Source organism: Paralichthys olivaceus, chromosome 7, assembly GCF_024713975.1.
Source record: "Paralichthys olivaceus isolate ysfri-2021 chromosome 7, ASM2471397v2, whole genome shotgun sequence".
In the NCBI taxonomy this organism is placed as follows: Eukaryota; Metazoa; Chordata; class Actinopteri; order Pleuronectiformes; family Paralichthyidae; genus Paralichthys; species Paralichthys olivaceus.
In genome coordinates, this window is record NC_091099.1 from 4,396,417 (window position 1) to 4,417,508 (window position 21,092).

General features: G+C 44.2%; 1 protein-coding gene across 4 annotated transcripts in view; it reads right to left on the reverse strand.

The window, feature by feature from the left end:
* Window positions 1-2,876: 2,876 nt before the first annotated feature.
* Window positions 2,877-21,092, reverse strand: part of rassf7a (Ras association domain family member 7a) — a 31,745-nt gene continuing 13,529 nt past the window's right edge. For 3 of the 4 annotated variants that reach the window (XM_069528365.1, XM_069528363.1, XM_069528362.1), the window contains exons 2-6: window positions 9,567-9,764; window positions 7,502-8,430; window positions 5,263-5,437; window positions 5,066-5,173; window positions 2,877-3,194 (exon numbers count right to left, since the gene is read on the reverse strand). In XM_069528365.1, the coding sequence (XP_069384466.1) occupies window positions 3,163-3,194; window positions 5,066-5,173; window positions 5,263-5,437; window positions 7,502-8,430; window positions 9,567-9,669 (1,347 nt within the window). In that variant the 5' untranslated portion in view covers window positions 9,670-9,764 and the 3' untranslated portion in view covers window positions 2,877-3,162. Of the gene's footprint in view, window positions 3,195-5,065; window positions 5,174-5,262; window positions 5,438-7,501; window positions 8,431-9,566; window positions 9,765-9,931; window positions 10,844-21,092 lie in introns of those variants that run through there. The other variant, XM_069528366.1, reaches the window with a different exon arrangement.

A 21,092-nucleotide genomic window follows, 5' to 3' on the forward strand; every position in this document is an offset into this window, starting at 1 on the left:
TTTTTATCTGTTTCTTCCGCACGTGTCAAATAATTGTTGTTGTGCTTTAACTTTTTTTTTTTTTTTTTTTAAATTTTCAGTGACAATTGAAATGAAAGCGTTTTGTGCTGTGTGTCGACAGTGGGACATCTATACGTCGTGTAGTGGGAGGCAGCAGTGCTAAATAATTCTGAAGGAACACTTTGTAACAGTGGTGGACATCAGAGGGTTCAACGGATTCAATTCTTAATTCTCGATTTCATTGAGATAATCATCTTTTCTGTGATTGAGGTTTTCCCACACACTGCACCTCCAGTCCTCACGTCTGATCCATGACTGTTTTACTCCACAGCCTTTGTCCTCGTCCCTCCACAGACTGTCCCTCCTCGCGCATCTGACATGGGGGGGGGGGAAACGTGGACACATCTGAAAGCAGGTGAGCCACTGACTAACGCACATTGTGCCAGTTGCCAGTTCCACTGTGCGTGTGACAGCGGCTAACCTGGTTTTGGGAGAACCTCTCAACCCCCCACCCCACACCCCCCCATGGACACGTCCCTGGGACAGAGGCCTGCTCTACATGACTTCATATATGTGTGTGTGTGTGTGTGTGTGTGTGTGTGTGTGTGGACTGTATAGTTCTTCCTCCTATCACAAGCTGTACCTCATTTAAGGCCCGTAGCCTTTGTATTGTCTCCTGTGGGAGTTGACTTCTGGTAAATACCTCTGCCACTGTGAAGGTGATTGGTGAGTGTTATATTTCAGTTTCGGTTTTCATTTTCATCCATTCTCTGGATTTAAAGGGTTCGAAAAGCAGAAATGTAACTTAATTAGAAAAGAATCTGGTTTTCATCCGTGAGAACATTTGGTAAAGATATTAATAAAGTAATATTTCCTCCACTTTCCTTTCTAGTTATTCACACCGAGATGCATAGAAGCAAACATTTGAGCTCTCAAGTAAGGAAATGTAATTCATTGTATGTGTTTATAAGAAATAGTAAAGTTTCTAAAATCAGCTGTGACATCATGTCATTTGTTTTAACCATGTAATGCATTTCCTGGTATCAGCGCGCATGTTTCATACCCACCGGTGTCCCATGAGTCACGGTGACACAGAGGAATAGATAAGTGCTGTATGTCAGACTCATTAACGTGTGGCCCCATTAATCATCACAGATGCTCACTCTCGTCCACATAAAGGAGGCTGTGTCCCAGACACCCGCGGCCTGTTAGAAAGACTTATCCATCACTGTCCATCGAAAGTGCTCAAATGTTCAAAAACAAACAAACAGAAAACATCGAGTCGGTTCAGATGGGGTTTATGTGGAGCACCATTGTATGAGCGAAAAAAAATAATTCCTTCAGTGTTGCGTCCTGAATCACCACCGTAATCTGTTAATGTTCCGTTTATGAGATTGGAATCCTCGGAGTTCAGATATGAGGCGGGTGAGGCCGGACACGTTTCACTTTGCAAGTAAGAGAACCGGAAATAACATGGAAATAAAATAATAAAATTGTAAATAACATATGAAACATTGAGGTCTGTTGAAAATAAAACATTTGATTTAAGGAATCCTTGTGTCGTCCAATGATTGTTCTGAAATACGTCCTCGTACATCCTATATTTCTTCTGACCCTTCGGTTAACCATGTGAATGCAGCATTGCCTGGAACATGCAGAGGGAAAGACTATTTCTATTTTAAGTGTGTGTGTAGCGTCCCCCTTGTGTTGCACCGGGGGCCCGGTCTCGTCCAGACAGTGAGAACTAAACAAGGATTTGAAGCTTATCTAATTCCTGCCAAGCCAGACAGATCTAAATCTTCTCAGTATAATCCAATTGCACATAATTAATCATAATATCTCAACTGGCCATCTCGTGCATGCCTCCTCAATGCTTAACAACATCGGCAGGAAGTGGAAGAAGTGATTCCTAAATTTAAAACTCTATATTTTTAATGCTTTGAGAGAGTTTTTGATATTTATGTTTACTGCATACGGAAACTGGAAGAATATTTGCACTGTGCTTGGGGACGTTACCTGGCGAGCGTCAGGAGATGAGGAGTATTTATAGAAATCCACAGGGTTTCAGTGTGGGGTTAGCCAGAGCACCAGGGAAACTTCACGTCACTCTGTGTGACAGCCAGCATATTTACTCTCCTGGGTAAACAAACAGGAAAGGGGTGGAGGACAAGCGCTGTGCAGAGGCTCGTAGTCGAGCCGTTGTGTGTTTATCCTGCACCAGGGACACTTCTCACTTCTCCTTAAGTCCGAAATCACAGAACGTAACAAAACTATTTGTCGTCAGTAATTTAAAGAGAAGAAGAACCTATTTAGACTCAAAGGGGGAGAGTCCACAGTTCTGCAATCAGTTGTCCTCTAGTGGCAAGAATAGGAGAGGGAGCTCCTTCCACCGACAGGAAGAAGATGAACTTTACGGTTACATAACTAAAACGTTCGGCAGGCCTCTGAAATGCTCACAAGTCTGCAGTGCTCTTGTGTCTTTATTGTCATGTCCTGTACATATACTGTCACACTTATCGTAACAGCAGAAGCCATGATGCCAGGACAGTTTGCCACATGTCCCCCTGCACCCGAAGATGCACCGGGTGAACTTTCATCCAGCCAACTGTGAATTTTAGATTTAAGGAACCTGGAAACGACTGTGCGGCATCACGAGCAATGAGGAAAGCATGCATATGCCATCACCTATAATATATTCATAATGCATTTCACCCAAGAGATCCATGGCACTGGCATTTGTTTAGAAAGTGCACACTGGTGAGTTAATTATTTACTGCAGGGAATCCCAGATGCTCCGCTGTGTCGTTTAAATAAGGATTATAATTAAAATCGGTTCCATAAAGAGGGAAATTAAAAAACAATCACTGCACAACAGATTATCTAAAACACAATACACATTTTTATTATACTTAAATACATAGTGATAATTTCTCTAGATAAAAGGTTTCTAAATTATTTTACATTTCATACAGATACATTGAAGTGTTTAGAGTAGAAAAAAAACTCTGTAAATATATTTGTCTTATGTTTATACAGTATGTATATCCATGGAAGATTGAACAATAACAGGAGTTACAAAGATAGAGAGAGGGGGGGGGGTCAAATAAGAGGTGACGGTGACACAACAGTGAACAAGTTTCCCCTCGCCCTGCGGTCCGTGTCTTATCTCCATGACGACTCTCGGGATGTCAGGACTGCAAGACACAAAAATAAGTGGGGATGATGATCCCTTTGTTTGGGAAAAACACTTTTTCCACTAAGACACAGCAGAAGAGAGACCTGGCTCGATCAAGGTATTATTATGTACACACGCCCATGAGACACACAAGCTGACACAAGAACAGTTAATGGGCCCTCAGTCCCGGGGAGGACGTGGACTATGACTGAGGTCTCATTGTCATGTTGGTCACTGTTAAATCGAGATGCGTTTGTATAATCCCATAATGACAACACCACTCTGCAGACGGTAAGGAGAAACGTCAACACACGTCACTTTGACCTGTCAGCGTCCGTATCATGGAATGAATAGATTGATTGGTAAGTGCTATGATACAGTCTATATTGGTTTTAGGTGGTTTGAATGGTCGATTGTGAATTAACGGTAAAGAAGACGGTCAAAGCACTTTAGCTAACTAAAAGCTTTATGTTTACCTCCACCAAGGAGGTTACGTTTTCTGCGTTTGTTTTTGATTTTGCAGGATTACACATAAATTCACTAAATCAGTCTCCATTACATTTTGTGATGGAGTGGGGCATGACCCCAAGTAGAGACCCTGTACATTTTCGTGCAGTTCCAGGGAGTTTCCCAACATCTTCCCTGATTTCTCAGAGAATAACTCATGGATCTTGATGCAAAAAAAAGTTGAATTCAAATTAAATATCTGGATCTAGTGAATTTAAATTTGGTTTCGTAAGGGGACTGTTGGGCCTTGGCGGAGGTAAGCACTTAGCCATGTGTCATTCTGATGTTATTAGGACTTGGGTTAAGTAAACTCGTCCTAAATCTACAGTACACTGAGGCACAGCGCAGGTTATGACAGGTCAAATGTTAGGTGTGATGACAGCAAAAGAACCAGATGCATCCATCCCAACGGAGGAAAAGAAAAACACTGTAACAAACCATGGCCCTGTGGCACTACTTCTGAAATGTATTCCTTCTTTAAACAACAGCAAAAGCTCCTAAAACAAGTTGCACTGAAAGAAAACAGAAGGATACATTTCTCTGTAGGCAAACAAGGGCCGAGGCTTCACACAGGAAGAGAATGGGACAGTGCAATACATTTTTGCAGAGCCCTTTGAGAAAGGCTCTTGCTCTTTGGAAGTCAAGCGTCACCAAAGTACAAGGCATCGTATAGATACAAACCCCCTCACATATAAACCGTATCCATACATAAAAGGCAAACTGAAATTACATAGGTCTCCTATCTTTCCATGTCACAGTATTAAAAAATCAGCGCTACAATCACAATGTCTGCCACAGCGCTTCCCAGGGCGATCAATATGTGACATGGAGACACAGCAGAAAGCAGCTGTCGGCAGACGATTGTTGACTTAAGGGTGGGAAGGCAACTCTGTATTACAGAGGAGGAGGAGAAGGAGGAGGGGAGGATTAGGAGCAAGTTCCCAGATGCATTAAAGTATCACAGAAGCAGCTACTGTTAGTCCAGAGGCAAACAGCGAGAGAGGAGGAGGAGGAGGAGGGCAGGGAGCAGAGGCTACGTGAGAGGATGATAGACCCGGAGCATTAAAAAACACAGGAATATGTGACAGAATGCAAAGAGGAGGGTGGAAGATTAAATTCGGATTAAATCAAATGTCAGAATGTGGGAATACAAATCAGCAGAAGACGGAGAGTTACGTGCAGAGGAGAAGTCAGTGGAAATAGCAGGGACCTCCACCGCACAGATGCTTCCACTACCCAACACCAAAAACATCCCAAAACACCCAATCGAGTTGGCGTAGAGAGTAAAGGGGGCAAGGGCCTCTGGGACCAGAGGGTGGGCAGGGCAGGAGAGGAGCAGAGCAGGATGGACGCGGGAAGCAGCAGGGTCTCACACATACACACCCTCAGGGTTGAGACTGGACACTAGAGGGTTTTGCAGGTTGCGCGGATGTCCTAGGAACTGTTTGGCAGTGGGGCGAGGTGGTGATTCCACTGGAGTTAAACTGCGGCCTGACAGAGAAAGAGAGAGAGTGAGACATTTGTTTGGACTGACGTGTGCATTGCTGAGTAAAAGCTTTATTTTTTTGTTGTTTCCATACTTCCATTCTGGTATCCATCTTGCAGAAGATGTGCAAGCTCCAGCTGCTCCAGTTGCTCCTGGAGCTCTGTGCGCGAGTGGGTGTGTGTGGGCAGGACACCTGTCTGCTGAATAAACTGCTGCAGGTTACACTGCCTCAGCTCCTTGTTCAACTCCTCCAGCTCCTCCTGTTTGGCCTGAGATGGAACAAGAACAGGGATCAGTGAGGAAAACAAAAGGACGACTGAGCGTCACTGCTGACTCACTGAACACTGGGGACTGTAAACTGAAAAATACTTTTTGAAAATGGGATGTAAAATTTTAAAGAAATCTCATTCTTAGTGAAAAAGCAGATCTACTTATTCTCTGCTATTCTTGCAATGGTCATTTCACCACAAGGGGGCAGCAAAGGCTACATGTCTGTTCTCAAAGTACTTGTCATTAAGCTCCAATGTTGAGTCATCAAAGTTGCACAACTGCCATCAGCAGTTTTCTGATTCCTTCAGATTCCAGCAGCCCTTGGCGCCGTTGTTAGAGATGGATGCATCATTTAGCTGCTGCATTTCAAAGACAAGTCACAGGGAGAGATATCCATCAGCTCCAATTACTGAGAAGATGGAGACCGATCCTCCTCCGAGACGGTGCTGGATCTCACCTTTGCGCCCACACATTAAACAAACAGGCCACTCAATCAGTCTTAATCGACTATCCATATGTGTGTAAATCAATGTGTCTGCATGCAGCTCAGGAGGCAGCAGCGTTACGCTATGGCTCCTGTCCCCAGTGTATGTGTGTGTGTGTGTGTGTGTGTGTGTGTGTGTGTATGCACATGTTTGTCTATAGTTATGAGGGCCAATTTTGGTTCAATACCATCCTTGTGAGGACATTTTGATCGGTCCTAAAAATGTCAAAGGCTTGTTTGAGGGTTAAGACTTAGGTAATGGTTAGAATTAGGTTTAGGTATTTACTTATGATGGTTAAGGTTAGGGTAAGGGGCTAGGGACTGCATTATGTCAATGAATTTCCTCACAACTATAGAGAGACGCGCATGTATGTGTGTGTGTGTGTGTGTGTGTGTGTGTGATGTTCGACTGAGGTATCATGCTGACGCAGATCACACCTGCAGCTCTGCCTCCATTAACCTAATGACAGGAATGACAGTAATGCTGCACTCGTCAGCACCTACTCTTGAAACACTAGGAGCTTCGACCAATCAGCTCACTGGTGAAAGACGCTGCCAGACATCAACCCCCCCGTCAGAACTATGGACTGAATATATTACGCAGAATCATGTTACCAGTGATAACATGGTATTTACAGGAAATAAAAGGATCTTATTGCCTTCAGGCAATTACGGCCTGGGTGGCAAACTGCCTCTGTGGTTACTTTCATATCAAAAGCACTTAAAATACTGTGGGCTACATGTAATGACACAGTGGTAATATTAGATCATTTGTAAGAAAAACACAAAAGCCCCAAAAAAACCTTGGTTTCTGTAAAAAGGGGCAAATTGATCATGACATAAAGTCCGTCTCCGTCCCATCAGCCAATCACTAAATCTGTTGTGTTCACTGTCAAAGTGAAGCGCTTCATTTTCTTCAGTCTGGCTGTTATGTATCTGCATAATTCCATGAGGTTAGTAACATCGTCTTCATCTGGGATATGAGGAAACTCATAAAGCTTCATTTCAAACTGGATCAGGCTTTTATTGATACAACTGCTTCTAGGAGACCCACCAACAGTAAACAAACAATGACATCACCAACTATGATGCGTTGAAGCTGAGTAGATCCAATAAAATGGTCTTTTTTTTCTCCCGGTCAATCCAGTTTAATGTCTTTTTTCCACAGGGTACAAGAATAGGATACATGTCAATGTAATATCAACACCAATAGTGACCATGTGTTCAGAACATGCATACAAGACGATAGCTGCCAAATCAGTTCAGCTGCACTGTAAATAGTCAGACAATAAAACATTTTCACACAACGTAGGATGAGTGAACAGCATTCGTGTTATCCTAACTTCGTTGATAATTGTTTCTATATAAAAATGCCATAATAAATCATGTTTCCTTTAGACTCAGTACTTCTTTCCCTTTTTATGAGTGTCTCTGTACTGTTGTGTCTGCTGCAGTGTGCCGGTAGGAGAGGGATACAGGTTTACAGATTGGCTACAAGAGGGTCTGTGCTACGTGTGCAACACATGGGGCTGATGTGGATTTATAGCCCTCTCTCCAGAACCGTGACCTCTCTCCTTACCTGCAGCAGAGACTCTGCCTTCCCCAGAGTCTTGTCAGTCTCAGATATCCGCTCCTCCAGCTCCGTCCCCTGCCTCTCCTGGCTCTGGAGCTCTTCCTTCACAGCATCGAGGGAATCCTCAGGCCCGTTGACCGCCGCTTCCGCATGGCTCTCCCTCTGAATCTCTTGCTCGAGCTGAGCAGAGCGTACAGAGAATTCGTGGAGCCGTCGCCCGCAGTCGTCTAGCTTGGCGTGGAGCTCCCCCAGCTTCCGCCTCATCCCTCGCTCTTTTTCTAACTCTGCTTGGAACTCCTCCTCCCAGTACTGCTCGTGGGCAAGCTCGGCCTGGTTCCTCCTCATCACTTGCTCGAGTGTGTCCACCTCCTCTTGCAGACGAGCATCAGAGACTGGTGAGGGACAGGGAGATGGGTAAGGACGATCCCAGGTATGTGAGTCTGTCTCTAGGGCTTCTAGCTGGGCCTCGATGGCCCTTAGTCTCTCCTGTTGCTGAAGAACTTTCCTAAAGACCTCCTCTTTGGATGGGCCTATGGGTGGTGAAGGAGAGGGAGATGGAACATGAGAGGATAGAGGGCTGGGAGAAGGGGATGGAGAGGTTCTCTGTTCTGGAGAGTCCCGAGGAGACCTCTTATACTGATTTGCTTTGGTTCTAGGGGAGGTGGATGGTCCCAGGTTAAAGGTGAGTGCTTTCTTAGGCTGGCTGCGTTTCAAAGGCTCTGGCTCAGAATGCATGGGCAACGGAAGGGGAGTTGGTCTGTCTTGTTTTGAGCCAGGTCCGTCACTGCTGCTCGGGCCAGTCCGCCGCAGAAAGAATTGAACTTCGCTGCCATGCTGGCCTAACTTAGCCAGAGACTCCAGAGGCTTCTCTGTGGCCAGCAGCTGCCTCTCCGTGTCCCTAAGACGCTGGATCAGAACATAACGGCCTGTCTGACCTGGAGACAGAGACAGAGAGACACAGAGTGAGCGCAAGTGAACGTCACAAAACCAAAATTGGAAAATTATAGTTCATATATTTGTAAAATCTTATTGATGAGTTGCTTCACAAAGATCTTTTCCTTCTTTACGCACATAAAGCTGGGGGTTCTAAGTGAGCAATGATATGTGAATAAACATCAGGCACATTGTAATGATGCTGATACTTCTAAATCTCTGTCTCTGAGGACTGGAATAAAAGGCTGCTGCGTCAGACTCACACAACATGTAAAAAAAAAAAAAAAAATTCAAATAACTTCAAGTTTCCACGAGGACCTTGAAATTAGGACAAACCCTCCCTGACGACTTGGCAGGCAGCTTCACTCATAGACAGAGAGGAGCGCTAAATCTGAGTTGTGTTGTTCAAAGCTACTGCATCGTACGGCTTGAGCAAAAATGCAGGATACTTGGGACAGAGAGTCAGAAAAAATGTATACTGAGCTCCTGGATGAAAAGTTGAGGGCAGAACTCGATTGCAGCAATCGTAACACCGGTGTGTTTCATCTAAATTGTATGAATTGTTGTTTTCTTTACCATAGAATAGGCTCTTTATATTTAAATACTTAATATTTACATGGAGGGGGGGTCCTCTCTGTGGAGGCCGCCCTGTTTTTTCACTGTCGTCCAAACTGGACAAACTAAAACCTTTTGAGTTTTTATGACAACTGAAGTTCACCACACGCTCTCCTTCATGTTTGGAAGGGGAGGGTGAGGTGAAGTGTATTCAGCTGCAACATGAAACTTCAACTCTAGATGTCACTAAATTCACACACTGAACCTTTAAAGGACATGTATGCATATAAATGAAAAAGCAATGTGATGCGTTCCACCTCTTTTGCTCTGCACATTGACTGTTTACTCGCGGGAAGCAAAATAACTCAATAACTGCTCAGATATGATTGGTCAAACTAGAAACAGAAACCAGAACAATTTTGGCCCTAAAATCTTGTCCCTTGCTTACAGATTCTATTCATATTCACATGCAGAATCTGTTTATAGAGATTAAGGTTTTCAGATAAAGTGACTAGCAAACAAATGACAGGTAACAACTAGCTTGAATGCTGGACACAATGATTCCAGAGCTTGAGAGACTCACCAATGGCCTGTGCCAAAGCGATGACCACATCCTGGCAGGACGTCTCCTCGGATAGGCCGCACACCACCCGCACCACTCCGTCCACCCACACTTTGAGCTCCATCTGGGACCGGGCAGCGTGGGTAAGTAGGAAGAAGGTCTTCAGAACAGATCACTTCAGCTTGGCTTGACTCAGGTCAACACGGCATGGCACTGGCTCTGTAAGACACCAACAGCAGAGACAGAGGTGTGTTGATGAGGTTGATGATTAATCCAGACATTTATCTTCCTAGTTGGACTTTTGCAGATGGAGAAACAAAGAAAGACAAGTTCCTTGTGGTGACAGTTTGAAAAGAACCAGCAAACAACACTAGCAGTGATCTCACCAAGTTTTAGATCATGATGTCAGGAAGAGGTCACATACAGGTGCATCACAAGCTTGTGCATGGGACGCTTGACCTGAACGTCATTTTGCTGAACTGCCAGTTTCCACACCAGAACAGTGCTGACGTCAACAACGTGTTGTGCTGAGTGAGGGCATCATTGAATTGTTAATTTCAACACCAGCAGCCGATGGGTAGAGCAGTGTAGCATTTTGTAATGTTCCTAGTGGTTAGTTAAGAGCCGCGGCAGTAACTGGTGGACCTGGGAGCATAAATGCCAATCTGTAACCCAATTAAACGCTCTGCTGCCCTCCTTCAAAGCCGTTATGATAGCTTACTGCCGAGGGGAACGGACAGGGAAAGTGGAGCAGCTCAAGTGTGTCTATGTTTGGGAGAGTGTGTTTGCGCAGGGAGAAAGTCATAGAAACATAGCGGGGAGAGACAGAACAAGTGCGTGTGTGTGTGTGTCCCTCAGTTTGATTCGCCTCAGCAGGACCAGAACTGGGTCTCATCAGACTTCTGAGGGCAGATCAGCAGGTAGCCCCAAACACATCTTGGGCAGTAAGTTTAACCTATAATAATATCATTAAGTTCAGTCCTCACTCTGCCTGCCTGTACCTTTACAGCTCAACTTCAAAACAAGGTAATAAAATACTGCAGTGCTCATAAAAGTGAAACGCCTCAGGCAGCAGTAGGATTATCTGTAGAACTTGGCACAACAAACCAAACTTTGTAGCCTAAGTGGGCAAAAGACAACTCTTCAACCACAGTCAGACAGATGGTGTTCTCTTTCCGACTGTCTCTCGGGTCCTCAATGGGAGTTGTTTGATACCAAGCCCCAACCATTATCTTGCCCCTCATTCAGTGCCTGGCTCTGCTCCACTAGCTGCCTATAGGGAGCTGCTTTGGAGGAATGCACTGACTTCATCTGCCAGCCGGAAGAATTCCTGCTTTTCTTAACAAAGCCCTCACCCTGCCCCTCCCTCCACGCCGCTGACCTGGCTGCCCTCCACCACCACTGTTTGGACGCCAAACACAAACTCTGCTGGGGAGCAACAGCCACATCTGATGTGGCAACAGCACCACAAAGCGACGGTGCAACACGACACCGGCATACAAAGGGAGCGATGGCACGACTCAAGAGATCAAACCTGCGGAACGAGATTCATCACAGGAAACGAGAGAGAGATAGGGACGGATGATCACATGTTGTAAAAATTCTTTTAGAGTGATCCGAGCGTGGTGATTTCATTTGGAGAGAAACTTGATATGAAAAAGGGGAGTGCTTCTGAAATCCAAACACCAGAAACTTCAGCACAGCAGACATTTTTCTTTCAGAGGGCACAGAGTGCTCTGTGATGCAATACATAATTAAGCTTTGACTGAGTCACAGAGTAAGTAAAGAATTGCTTCCTCCTAAATGTAAATAATTAAATGAAATGAGGAACATTTGCTTTGGCCAATTCAATTTCTGTAATTCCAAATATAAATGAGAGACACACACACACACACACACACACACACACACACACAGAGCTGCACAGCTTCCTTATTAGGGATTTACTTTGACTTCATTAGGGACTGGACTGTGGTTGTTTATGCTGGAAAAGGGCCTTAAGAGATAACAAAAACAAGTAGACACACAATTTAGTTTTTGCTGCTTCTATGTCTATAGAACACAACAGAAATATAATTGAAAGTCATCTACTTCAGTTTTGACATTTAGAAAAAAACAGATAATATATTTTAAAATGTTCAATGCTGCCTCACAGGCCTTTATACCTTCACACCTCAGAGAACATGTGAGAAAACTGTTTGCAGAGCTCAAACAAAAAGGTTGAACTCCTGACTTTTTGTTCAAATACTCTACATACCTGCATGTCCTACCTCACTGTATGTCATTTAAATACAGACTTGCGGAGTGTTCCTAACCTGAAGGTTTCATATGTTCCGAACACAAACACGCACACAACTCCAAGCTAAGAATGTCACTCTCCCATGATGCTAATTCCTGTCCTTCCAGGCTGTTGAAATGTGATAATCTGCACTAACAGGAAACAAACAGGCCATGTGAGTCTCAGGTTACTGTCTATTCTCTCTGTTGCAGGCACAACAGCAGTGAGAACCAGACATCCGCCTGACCCAGCTCCTGTTCTCAGAGCAGCTCCGGAGTCAAGTGTAACTTCTCACAGAAATACAGACACAGGAGAAGGAGCTTTATGTTGTTTGTGAAAGGTAAACTCAGAATCCCAGAGCACGCCTAAAGCATAGAATGAAACAGATTATGTTCTGCCAATCAACACGTTCGCTGTGGAGAAATTAAGACGAGATGATCGACAGAAAAACATTTGTTTTCAGAATCGACATGCAAATGCTGTGGACGAGCACCGGCTGCAGACTGCTTAGTGCATATTCAATCCTCGCTCGCACACACCCCTTCTAATCCAAACCACTACGATTATCCAAAAGTCATAATTTCACCCACATGTCAACACTGCACAACCCCACACCACCACACCCCTTCTAAACCTCAGGTCACACCCCGTAACCCCCCTCCACTTCTACTTTCACCCGAGCCCCGCCCACCCAAACAACACAGGGCCACAGTTTCTGATGAAACTCCGAGCTCTGGACTGTCACATGTTTTCTTTAAAAAAGGAGAAATCACAAAAATGTAATGTCACTTTGGAGGAAATCTTCAAACTGAAGTAATCTAAAAAACCTCCCACTCCAAGCTGCAACACGAGCACATCCATATTCACAGAAAAAAAAAAAAAAGCCTCTTGAGGGGCTTGTCTGCTGAATTGAATATAGACGACACACGAGTCCCACTGTTTGATTAAAGAGAAAGAGAGACAGTGAGTGAATGAGAAAGGGCAAGAGTAAATGTGGAGAAAAATCCAGGAAGATAGACAGATAAAGAGGGAGAGAGAGAGAGTGGTGGAGAAAGGAGCAGTGATTGGAGCCATTCCCCCTCTCTCGCCTCTTATCATCACTCACCCATCTGGCTAACCCGCTTTGCGTCTTTCATCACCCTGTCTGTCCCTCTGTCTGTGGCTCATCAACAGCATCCAAGCTCCTCAGTGAATTTGACTCGAGGCAGGAACAGTAAGCATCACAGCCCAGTAGACACACGGGGGCATGATTCAGCTTGTATGTGTGCCACTCTGTCTGAGAGACAGTGTCAGTCTGTGAGCCGGTGGACCGTTCTGGACAAGCTGGGAACCGAGAGGCTTCCTTGAGCCGAAAATGACCCATGTTGTCAACGCCAACGTCAAAGGGTTTGAAAAAAAACATCTGAATTCTGACAATTTTTCCTATTGAGGGCGTTTTCGCACCTGAAAGTTTGGAAAAAGATTCTTGTCTTTGTTTCATTTGATCTGGTTATTCTTGGTTTTTGGTTTCATCAGTCACAGTTACTAAAGAGACAAACATACGTCCTGTCGACATAACTTTCTTTGCTGCTTTAGCATCTACTTGACATTATTTACATCAATTAACTTCGTTGCCACTTTAATACCATTATGGTATTAATACCACTAGTAATAGACACCATTGCGCCAAATGAACGTCCCAGTCATTCAAACATTATATCAGTGGAGAAAATGTCATTGGAAGCGAAGACCTCAAGCAATCCTACTAACCAGCGCATCTCTGTTTCTGGAGAGACCTTCTGTCTCAACTTCCTGCAATTGGTCAGAAAGTTCAAACTATCCAAAAAATGTGTTTTCGCACTGCAAACGAACCAAGACCGCTTCTTTTGGTCGGTCAAAAATAATGGTCAGTTGGTCTAGATTGAGGTCCGTGTCAGCTTTCACACTTCTTATTATGGTTTGGACAAAACTGAACAGTCCAAAGGTCTGAACCAGACAAAAAGGCTTGACATTTGGCTCAGACAAGAATTGTGGGACACATGCTCTTATTTTTTTTATTCCTGAAATGAGAATTCAATAACGCCCACGCCTTCACTTGCAAAAGCACAAATTCACAAGTTTCCTTGCAGCTGGACAGACACACCCTTTGAAAAGGTTAGAATGATTATCTTAGTCATGAGCAGCGTTAAGAAACATTCAGTAGAAGAGTGAAAGCTTATGTGGAAAAATTCCAAGCATGTTTAAAAATGTACTGTAGTTTCTCAACACCTGAACCCTTAGGCTACATGAAGAGTATGCTTACTGGGTGTGTATTGTGTGAGAGTGTGTGTGTGCATGCAAAGGAAGTACACGATAATGAGTCATACTGGTGCAATGGTCAGGGGTTGGGTGTGCACGTGGTGTACGAGCTTTATGTTTCAGCGTGTTTACGAGCAGACCCACCATTTAGGGCTATCTTTATGAGAGGTTGTTCCAGCTGACCCGATTACGGTGCTATCTGTGCAGCGACAGAAGTCTGAGGAACAATGGCAGGAGTAAAGGTCGGAGTGTAAACATCACAAACTGCCTCAGAGCTGAACCACAGATGGATACATCAACAAGTGTAGACAAACAGCTATCCCTATCAGTATCAGCAGAGAGAAGAAGACCCTGGCCCAGGCTGGTTGAAGTGTACATAATAGGTTCGACATCACTGTTAGAGAACAATAAACAGAGCTGGGAGAAGCTCTGCCCTCTGTGCCACTCTGCTCCAGGTTGGCAGGGACACACAAACACTCAGAGAGCCAGTAACACGCTGGCACTGAGCAGCCTGGTCTCATCTGTACTGCAGAGACACTATTATTGTTGTGGTCTCTTTTGTGGCCTCTGGCATCGCTGCGCTCGTCTGCCACAGTGCGCCGGCGTGCCAGCTTTAATGCCATTCTGCTGTGTCCACGCATTACCACTGATAAAACTAATAAAAGACTCAACAGATACTTTCTTTTGAGCTCCCTGGCCTCCTGCTTTGCATTCTTTATTCCTCCTCCTCCTTCATCATCCAGTGTTTTAGTCTGTAGAGCAGTTTCTATGGGTGTAAAGGCAAATGAGACCTAAAACAAACAAGATAAAAAGTCCACAATGTGCCTGTAGTTGAGACCAGCTCAGTAATTATTCATAAAGGCAGAAAAACATCCTGTTGCTTCAGCAATTATCACTGATTCTCTTTGGGAATATGGGTTGAATCACATGAGTTTTTCTAAATCATTACTTTATTACATAGGGAAAATTACTAATGTCAAATACCTCAAAGAGTTGTAAGACACACACAGACACTAGTGGGTCAAAATATTATCAACAAAGAACCAGCCATTACTGACCAAGATCTTTGGAAAATGTTCCCAAGTTTTTGTTTCTTTGCTCATATTCACCAATATTTTCACACATGTTGCTCAACCCAATGTCTCATTTCAAAAGATCAAAACTTTAAGATAAAAGTAGCCTGAAGGCCTGAACGGAGATAATCCCCTGACAAAACATCTGCACAAGCTACGACCGACTCCGTCCTTGGGCACATTCAGAAGGTATTTGGGAGATGCCATAAAGCAGACAGGCCCATTCTAGTCTCCTGTTTTATCTGTTCATGAATTTATCTCACACAGACAGATCTTCCAGGCCTATGATAAAGAAATTCTTCCAAAAATTCTCCAAGAGTCTCCTGTAGCTCCCAAAACACCATCAACACCCACCCCATGCAGAAGTCATTATCAGCAAGGCTCCAGGGTCTGCGGTCAGACGGCAGGGAGGGGGTCCACTGACCATGTTAGGGAACTACAGCTAAGATCTAAAGGCATCTATTGGGTGATGTTTATATTTAGTAAGTGTCAAATGTTGACAAGACGCTCACGCACAGGATAATTTGCTTTTATAGTATCTGACAAGGCAGTAAAATGTAAGAAAAACAGTCACAGCTGGAAAATTTACTTTGTCTGGGAGGCGGTCTACTCACTTTGTGGTATGTGCACAACTTTTGAAGCTGTGCTTTTAAAAGGAAATCTGGGTTATGGTTGTTTTTATTTGTGCAGGCCGAACAATGTGCATGGCAGGGCATGGCACAGGCAGCAGTGCATTCTTATTCATCTGATGAATAATGCATATTTTTTCACAGCACATTAATTTGGCAAATATTTCTCGGAACAAAGTCCAAACGCTTGTGACCGACGAGCTCTTTGAAAAATATGCCCCCTCAGAATGTGTCCCTGCTCTATTGACATGCTAATGACTCAGAGCAAAGGAATCAGCAACAGCGCTAATAAGCTTTGGTCGTCATACTTGCATTCAGGGATCTGTCGCTGCAACCTTCAGCCTTCTCCATTATCATGATTGGCTTGTCCAAGTGTGAAATCTCAATGAGAGTGGTTCATTAATACAGGAGGGGACATCTTTGCCTCTGAGTCAAGGGCAAATATGAGCAACATTGCTATTTACAAAACCTAAAACTCAAACTACTACAAGGCTGCAAGCTCATATTTCTGATCAAATGGCCAAATTCCAATAATCTACCATTTCTTGATAGATGTCATGCACGGTCACTAAATATAACAACAACAAGCTGTGTAATCCCTATGCAGATAATCAATGAGTAATGAGGGATTAAAGGTGAAAGCGGTTTACTCCAGTTGATCTGAAGCAGGCCTCGACACAGTCATTCAGAGTCTGGCCAACACCTGTGGCTGTCACTACCGCTGCAGTCACACTGTGTAAAACTGCTCTTAGTGTGAAATCCCAGTCATCACAAATCACCAGCAGCATTCACTCAGACAGATGGTTACCCTGGCCTGAACCACAAGACGGAATAAAAGAGTGAAGGTGAGTGAAAACGCATCTTTATTTAATCTCGTTCCTTTAAAAGGAAGTTTTGGTTTCATCATTCTACTTTGGGAATATAAGGAAACACTGGCACACTCATTAGAATGTGACCACAATAGTTTACACAGCCTAAGCACTATTCACTTACTCATACAGTACCTTGCTTGGCTCTCGTCCTGCGCTTGCTTTCTTCAACCCCGGAAACCGAGCGGAGGCGAGAACATTAGAGACGAGAAATTTGTTTGCGCTGACTCATGGATCCGCCCACAGAGCTCACAGCTAAAGGTGAGAATAATAATTGCTAGATTGCCCATAGCCTGCAGAAGGCCAGGCAGAGCTGGCCTCCACTGGGGGTTCGGCCCAGGACGAGTGGTTTGGGTGCACAGGAGTTTGCATTGTTGGGTGAGCCAGGGAAGAGGGCTCTCAGCTTGCTGATGGGCACCCATGTGTAATCATATACTGCCGACCTGACTCAGCAATGCTCGCCAGGGAAGGAGATCAGCGCTCTGTTCCCAGCCAAACTCTTATACATTGCACATTCTAGATAACACACACATCCGATACATGATACATGTTATAAGTATAGCCCAAATAATATGCTACATGGCTGAAGCACAGACAGGCTGGCTGAAACTAAAGGAGGAGGAATAATTTTGGACTATTGCAACATGTAACTGAAGAAGTGAACCTATTAATTTAAAAGGATGCAATTTACACAGAGAGAAAATTAGTAACCTTAAATTTACCACCAGACACTATTTATAGCTTTAGTTATTTGCAGGTGCATGCGTGGCTGCTCTGTTCTCACTTCCTGCATGCGTGTATGCTCTGTGTCGTAGAGGAGTCCGGGATGCCATGGCCTCCGGTTTCACAAGTTTGAAGCTAAAACTCATAAGTAATTCAAAAGTCGCGTCCATGTCTGCTGCTATCAATTATTCACTTACTTTTTGGTTTTCTTCTTTTTTGCCATCTTTCATTGTTGAAGTGCCATGCAAAATAAAAAAGGGCTAAAGGACAAAAACAAATTCAATCATAATGAATCAAATCAGTCAAAGATAGAAAGGAATAAAAATTAAATACATGGCTCAATAATTCAATCTAAGCTACTGGATGTAATTCACAGACCTGCATCTCCGTCGACTGCGGACGAATTTGGGAGCTGGCTGTTTTGCCAGTGACTGAGACTGGAGTTGGTCTTACATCATATTTTAATTTCATGCAATCCATGATGCAACATACACTTGCCAGACCTCATCTAAGCTGAAGGGAATATTGCCATCAGCATGCCCAAGGAAGCAGTGTGGCTGCAAAGAAAAATGTCATATAAGTGAGCTCAAAGCCTCACACTTACATCACCCACGCAGCTCAGTCTGTCACATCATGTGTTAACAGCATCTTAAAGTTGAGTCTTCTCAGTAAGGCAGTTATCAATCCAGAACAGGGCAGGTGCACATTCTTCTGCGAGGCTGTAATGCTAATATTCCAACAAAAATATAAGACTCCGACAAAACGAAAACACAGACCCATCTGCTGAATGAATGTTTACACAGATGAAAGTCAAGAACTCCACCCGCTCTCCTCCTGAGCTCATCAATCTGAGGTCGTGAACAGCATGGGCAGTTCACAAACTACGACTGTAGCTAATGCGATCCATTCACCGCTGGATTTGATTATATTCGACTTTGAAACTGAAACCCAGAGTTCCTGAATGTGTCACACTTTGAACAACTGCCAGGACGTTTCAAGAGAAAGCACGAAGCTGTGGAGATTACACAGTAGTGCTAAGGTCGGTCAGCTATACGCAAAACATCTCCCCCACTGGACACGATACCTATACCTCTCACCACCCTCCCAATATTTGCCTAAGGAGTGCCAACATACCTGAGGATACAGGTAAACAACCAGCGAGAGAGATCGACCTTCAGGTAACCTATTGCAGCAGAACAGTGTTACATCCTGTCACCGACAGATAAGATGTTATCTTTTCGTGACCATAAGCAAGATTCATTCCACAAAAATGCCATTGTGTATTCATAGATATGGTCTGTGCAGGGGGTGCATCGAACCGGCAAGCACAGTGGACTGCACGGTAGGTCATGATATTGTGACCATTGTTCTGACTTCAGTTAATAATAAGGCTGTTGTACTGTGAACACAGTTACCAGCCTTTCAATTGACTGGGTTAAGTGCTGAACTGTTTGAGAGTCAAACTGGCAATATATGGATTGAAATTTGGTCACTGTGAAAGAAATAGTAAGATTAAAAAACTGACCAAATACCTAATAACCACTTTTTGACATATATGTTTTGATGCACCGTGCTATAGACATTTTCCAGGCCAAGTAAACTGTTCAAAGTTGACACTCAACCCTAAATTGTGTATGTAAAAATACACAAATGGTTAAGGGTGGAATGTGTTTCTCTCGCCTGTGGATCTCAAGGCTCGGGATGGGCCTCTCAATGGGCCTGATTTATAGTCTGATGTGGGGGTGTCACACACAACTCTCTCCCTGTCATTATTCCGAGGAGGAGTAACCATCAAGTCTGTCAGAGCATTGGTGGGGGGGCAGGATACGTGGACAGCCAAGATGAGTAAGGAACAGGTAGGAGGGCAGGGCGCAGATTTATAGTCGATTCCCAGTATCCTAGGAGCATCTCTTCTGGGACTAAGACAGTATATCTGTCCGAGGCTCCCTCTTGCTTTCAGAAAGCTGCTTTTAAACCATCTGACTCAAGAGATCACTATGGTGATCTTTGGCATGGATACACATGCATAAACACACAGCTTAATGCTGACAAGGCCACTGCTGAGTTTACATATGAGATACAAGTCAGTGACCCCCCTGGGAACTGCAAAATGGGTGGAGGGGGAGGTAATGATGAAGGAGAGGCTGGACAAAGACAAGTGGTAGTTATGGGGGGGGTCTAGATTCAATAGCAGGCAGACTGATAGAAACAAGAAGTCTGATATGTCAAAATGAAACTGACCAACAGTTACAAATGTTAATGTTGCAGAGACGACAACATCCGTGGAGTAGTAGACACCATATCCCCTCAATCATATCAAGGTCAAACTTGGAGGGGGACATTTAATGGGGTTGCAGGTTTGACTCCAGGCAGTTCAGTCTTGGAGCAGCGCTCAGGCCTGAGTCAAGCAGCATTTCAAACCACAGAAAGTGTGTAACTTGACACTCAGAATATGGCTTATCTGTTCATCTCTATGGATAAAAGCGTGCCACTTGTGTGAGTGTATTCAGTGTAAATGCTACAAAATGAACATGTTCATTATGTCAACACGGATACTACATGTATCGCTTTATTTCACCAAACCAAACTTTCATGCTTCCTCCTCCTTATCCACATTTGTTCTCTATCATCAATCATAACAAAGGGGTTTTGCCCAGCTCTACTGCACATGTGCACTTCGGCTCATCAATGTGCATTTGTGCATCAGTAGCTGCCATCTTCACGTGCTTGTTTTGCTTCTTATGTGCTTGATCAAACAGATCTACATTCGGTGACAGGTCTAGCATCAAGCCTTTCAGCTTGAGGGATGAGTCTGTCAAATCCACCTGCCTCCCTCCTCTCCCGTCAGTTTTCTGTTGAATTACTTGTTCAGAGCCCTGAAGCAGACATTTTCTCTTTCTTACTGGCGTCTTGACCCCCCCTCTGGATCCGGCCTGGGCCCTTGGCGGAGGCACTATGTTATTTACTGCCCAGAGAGCTCTGTGAGCAGAGAGGCATGGCTGGTTGAACAAGGGAGCAACCTGCTGCTCACTGGCGCACAAACACAATCATGGTTGTGCACAAACACAGACACAGTCACATGAACATCCCAGGGGGCTGGCAGAGATGTTTACCACTCTAAACTACACACAGTAGAATTGAGAGCCATTAATGTAGAGATCAGCCACAACCCCGGCAACTAACCTGCAACTAGTTTAAACCGGTTAAAACAGAAAAGGAAAATTGAACCTATGGGTTTGGTGACTTGACAGAGCAAACACGCTTGAAGGCTACAGGAAGTTCAACAACAGACATGACGCGAGTCACTCAGGTGAACTTTACGTCCTGCTGGACTCATTTGGGAACATGTCCTCAGGTGAATGAAGCTCTGTGAGGACATTCTCTGACTTGCACATGTTGGATGATTGAAAAGAGATACAGATCCAGACAAGCCAAACAGTTGGCAATAAGAAATTGCCCTGAAAGGGTAATAAAACCATCAGCTGGGATCAGAAGACATGAACTCGTTTCCGATCGGTGTGGACATTTCTGCTCAGTTTTACGAGACAAAAAAATTGTGTTCTCAGGTGCTTTTAAACTCCAAGTGTCTTAAGAGCTAAAAGCAGAGCCACAATGAAATTCCTTCTCCAAATTCCCTCCTTCCTCTCAGTAATTATAGCTTTCCAGCTGACAGACTACAGGTCTGCTGTGCTCGTCTT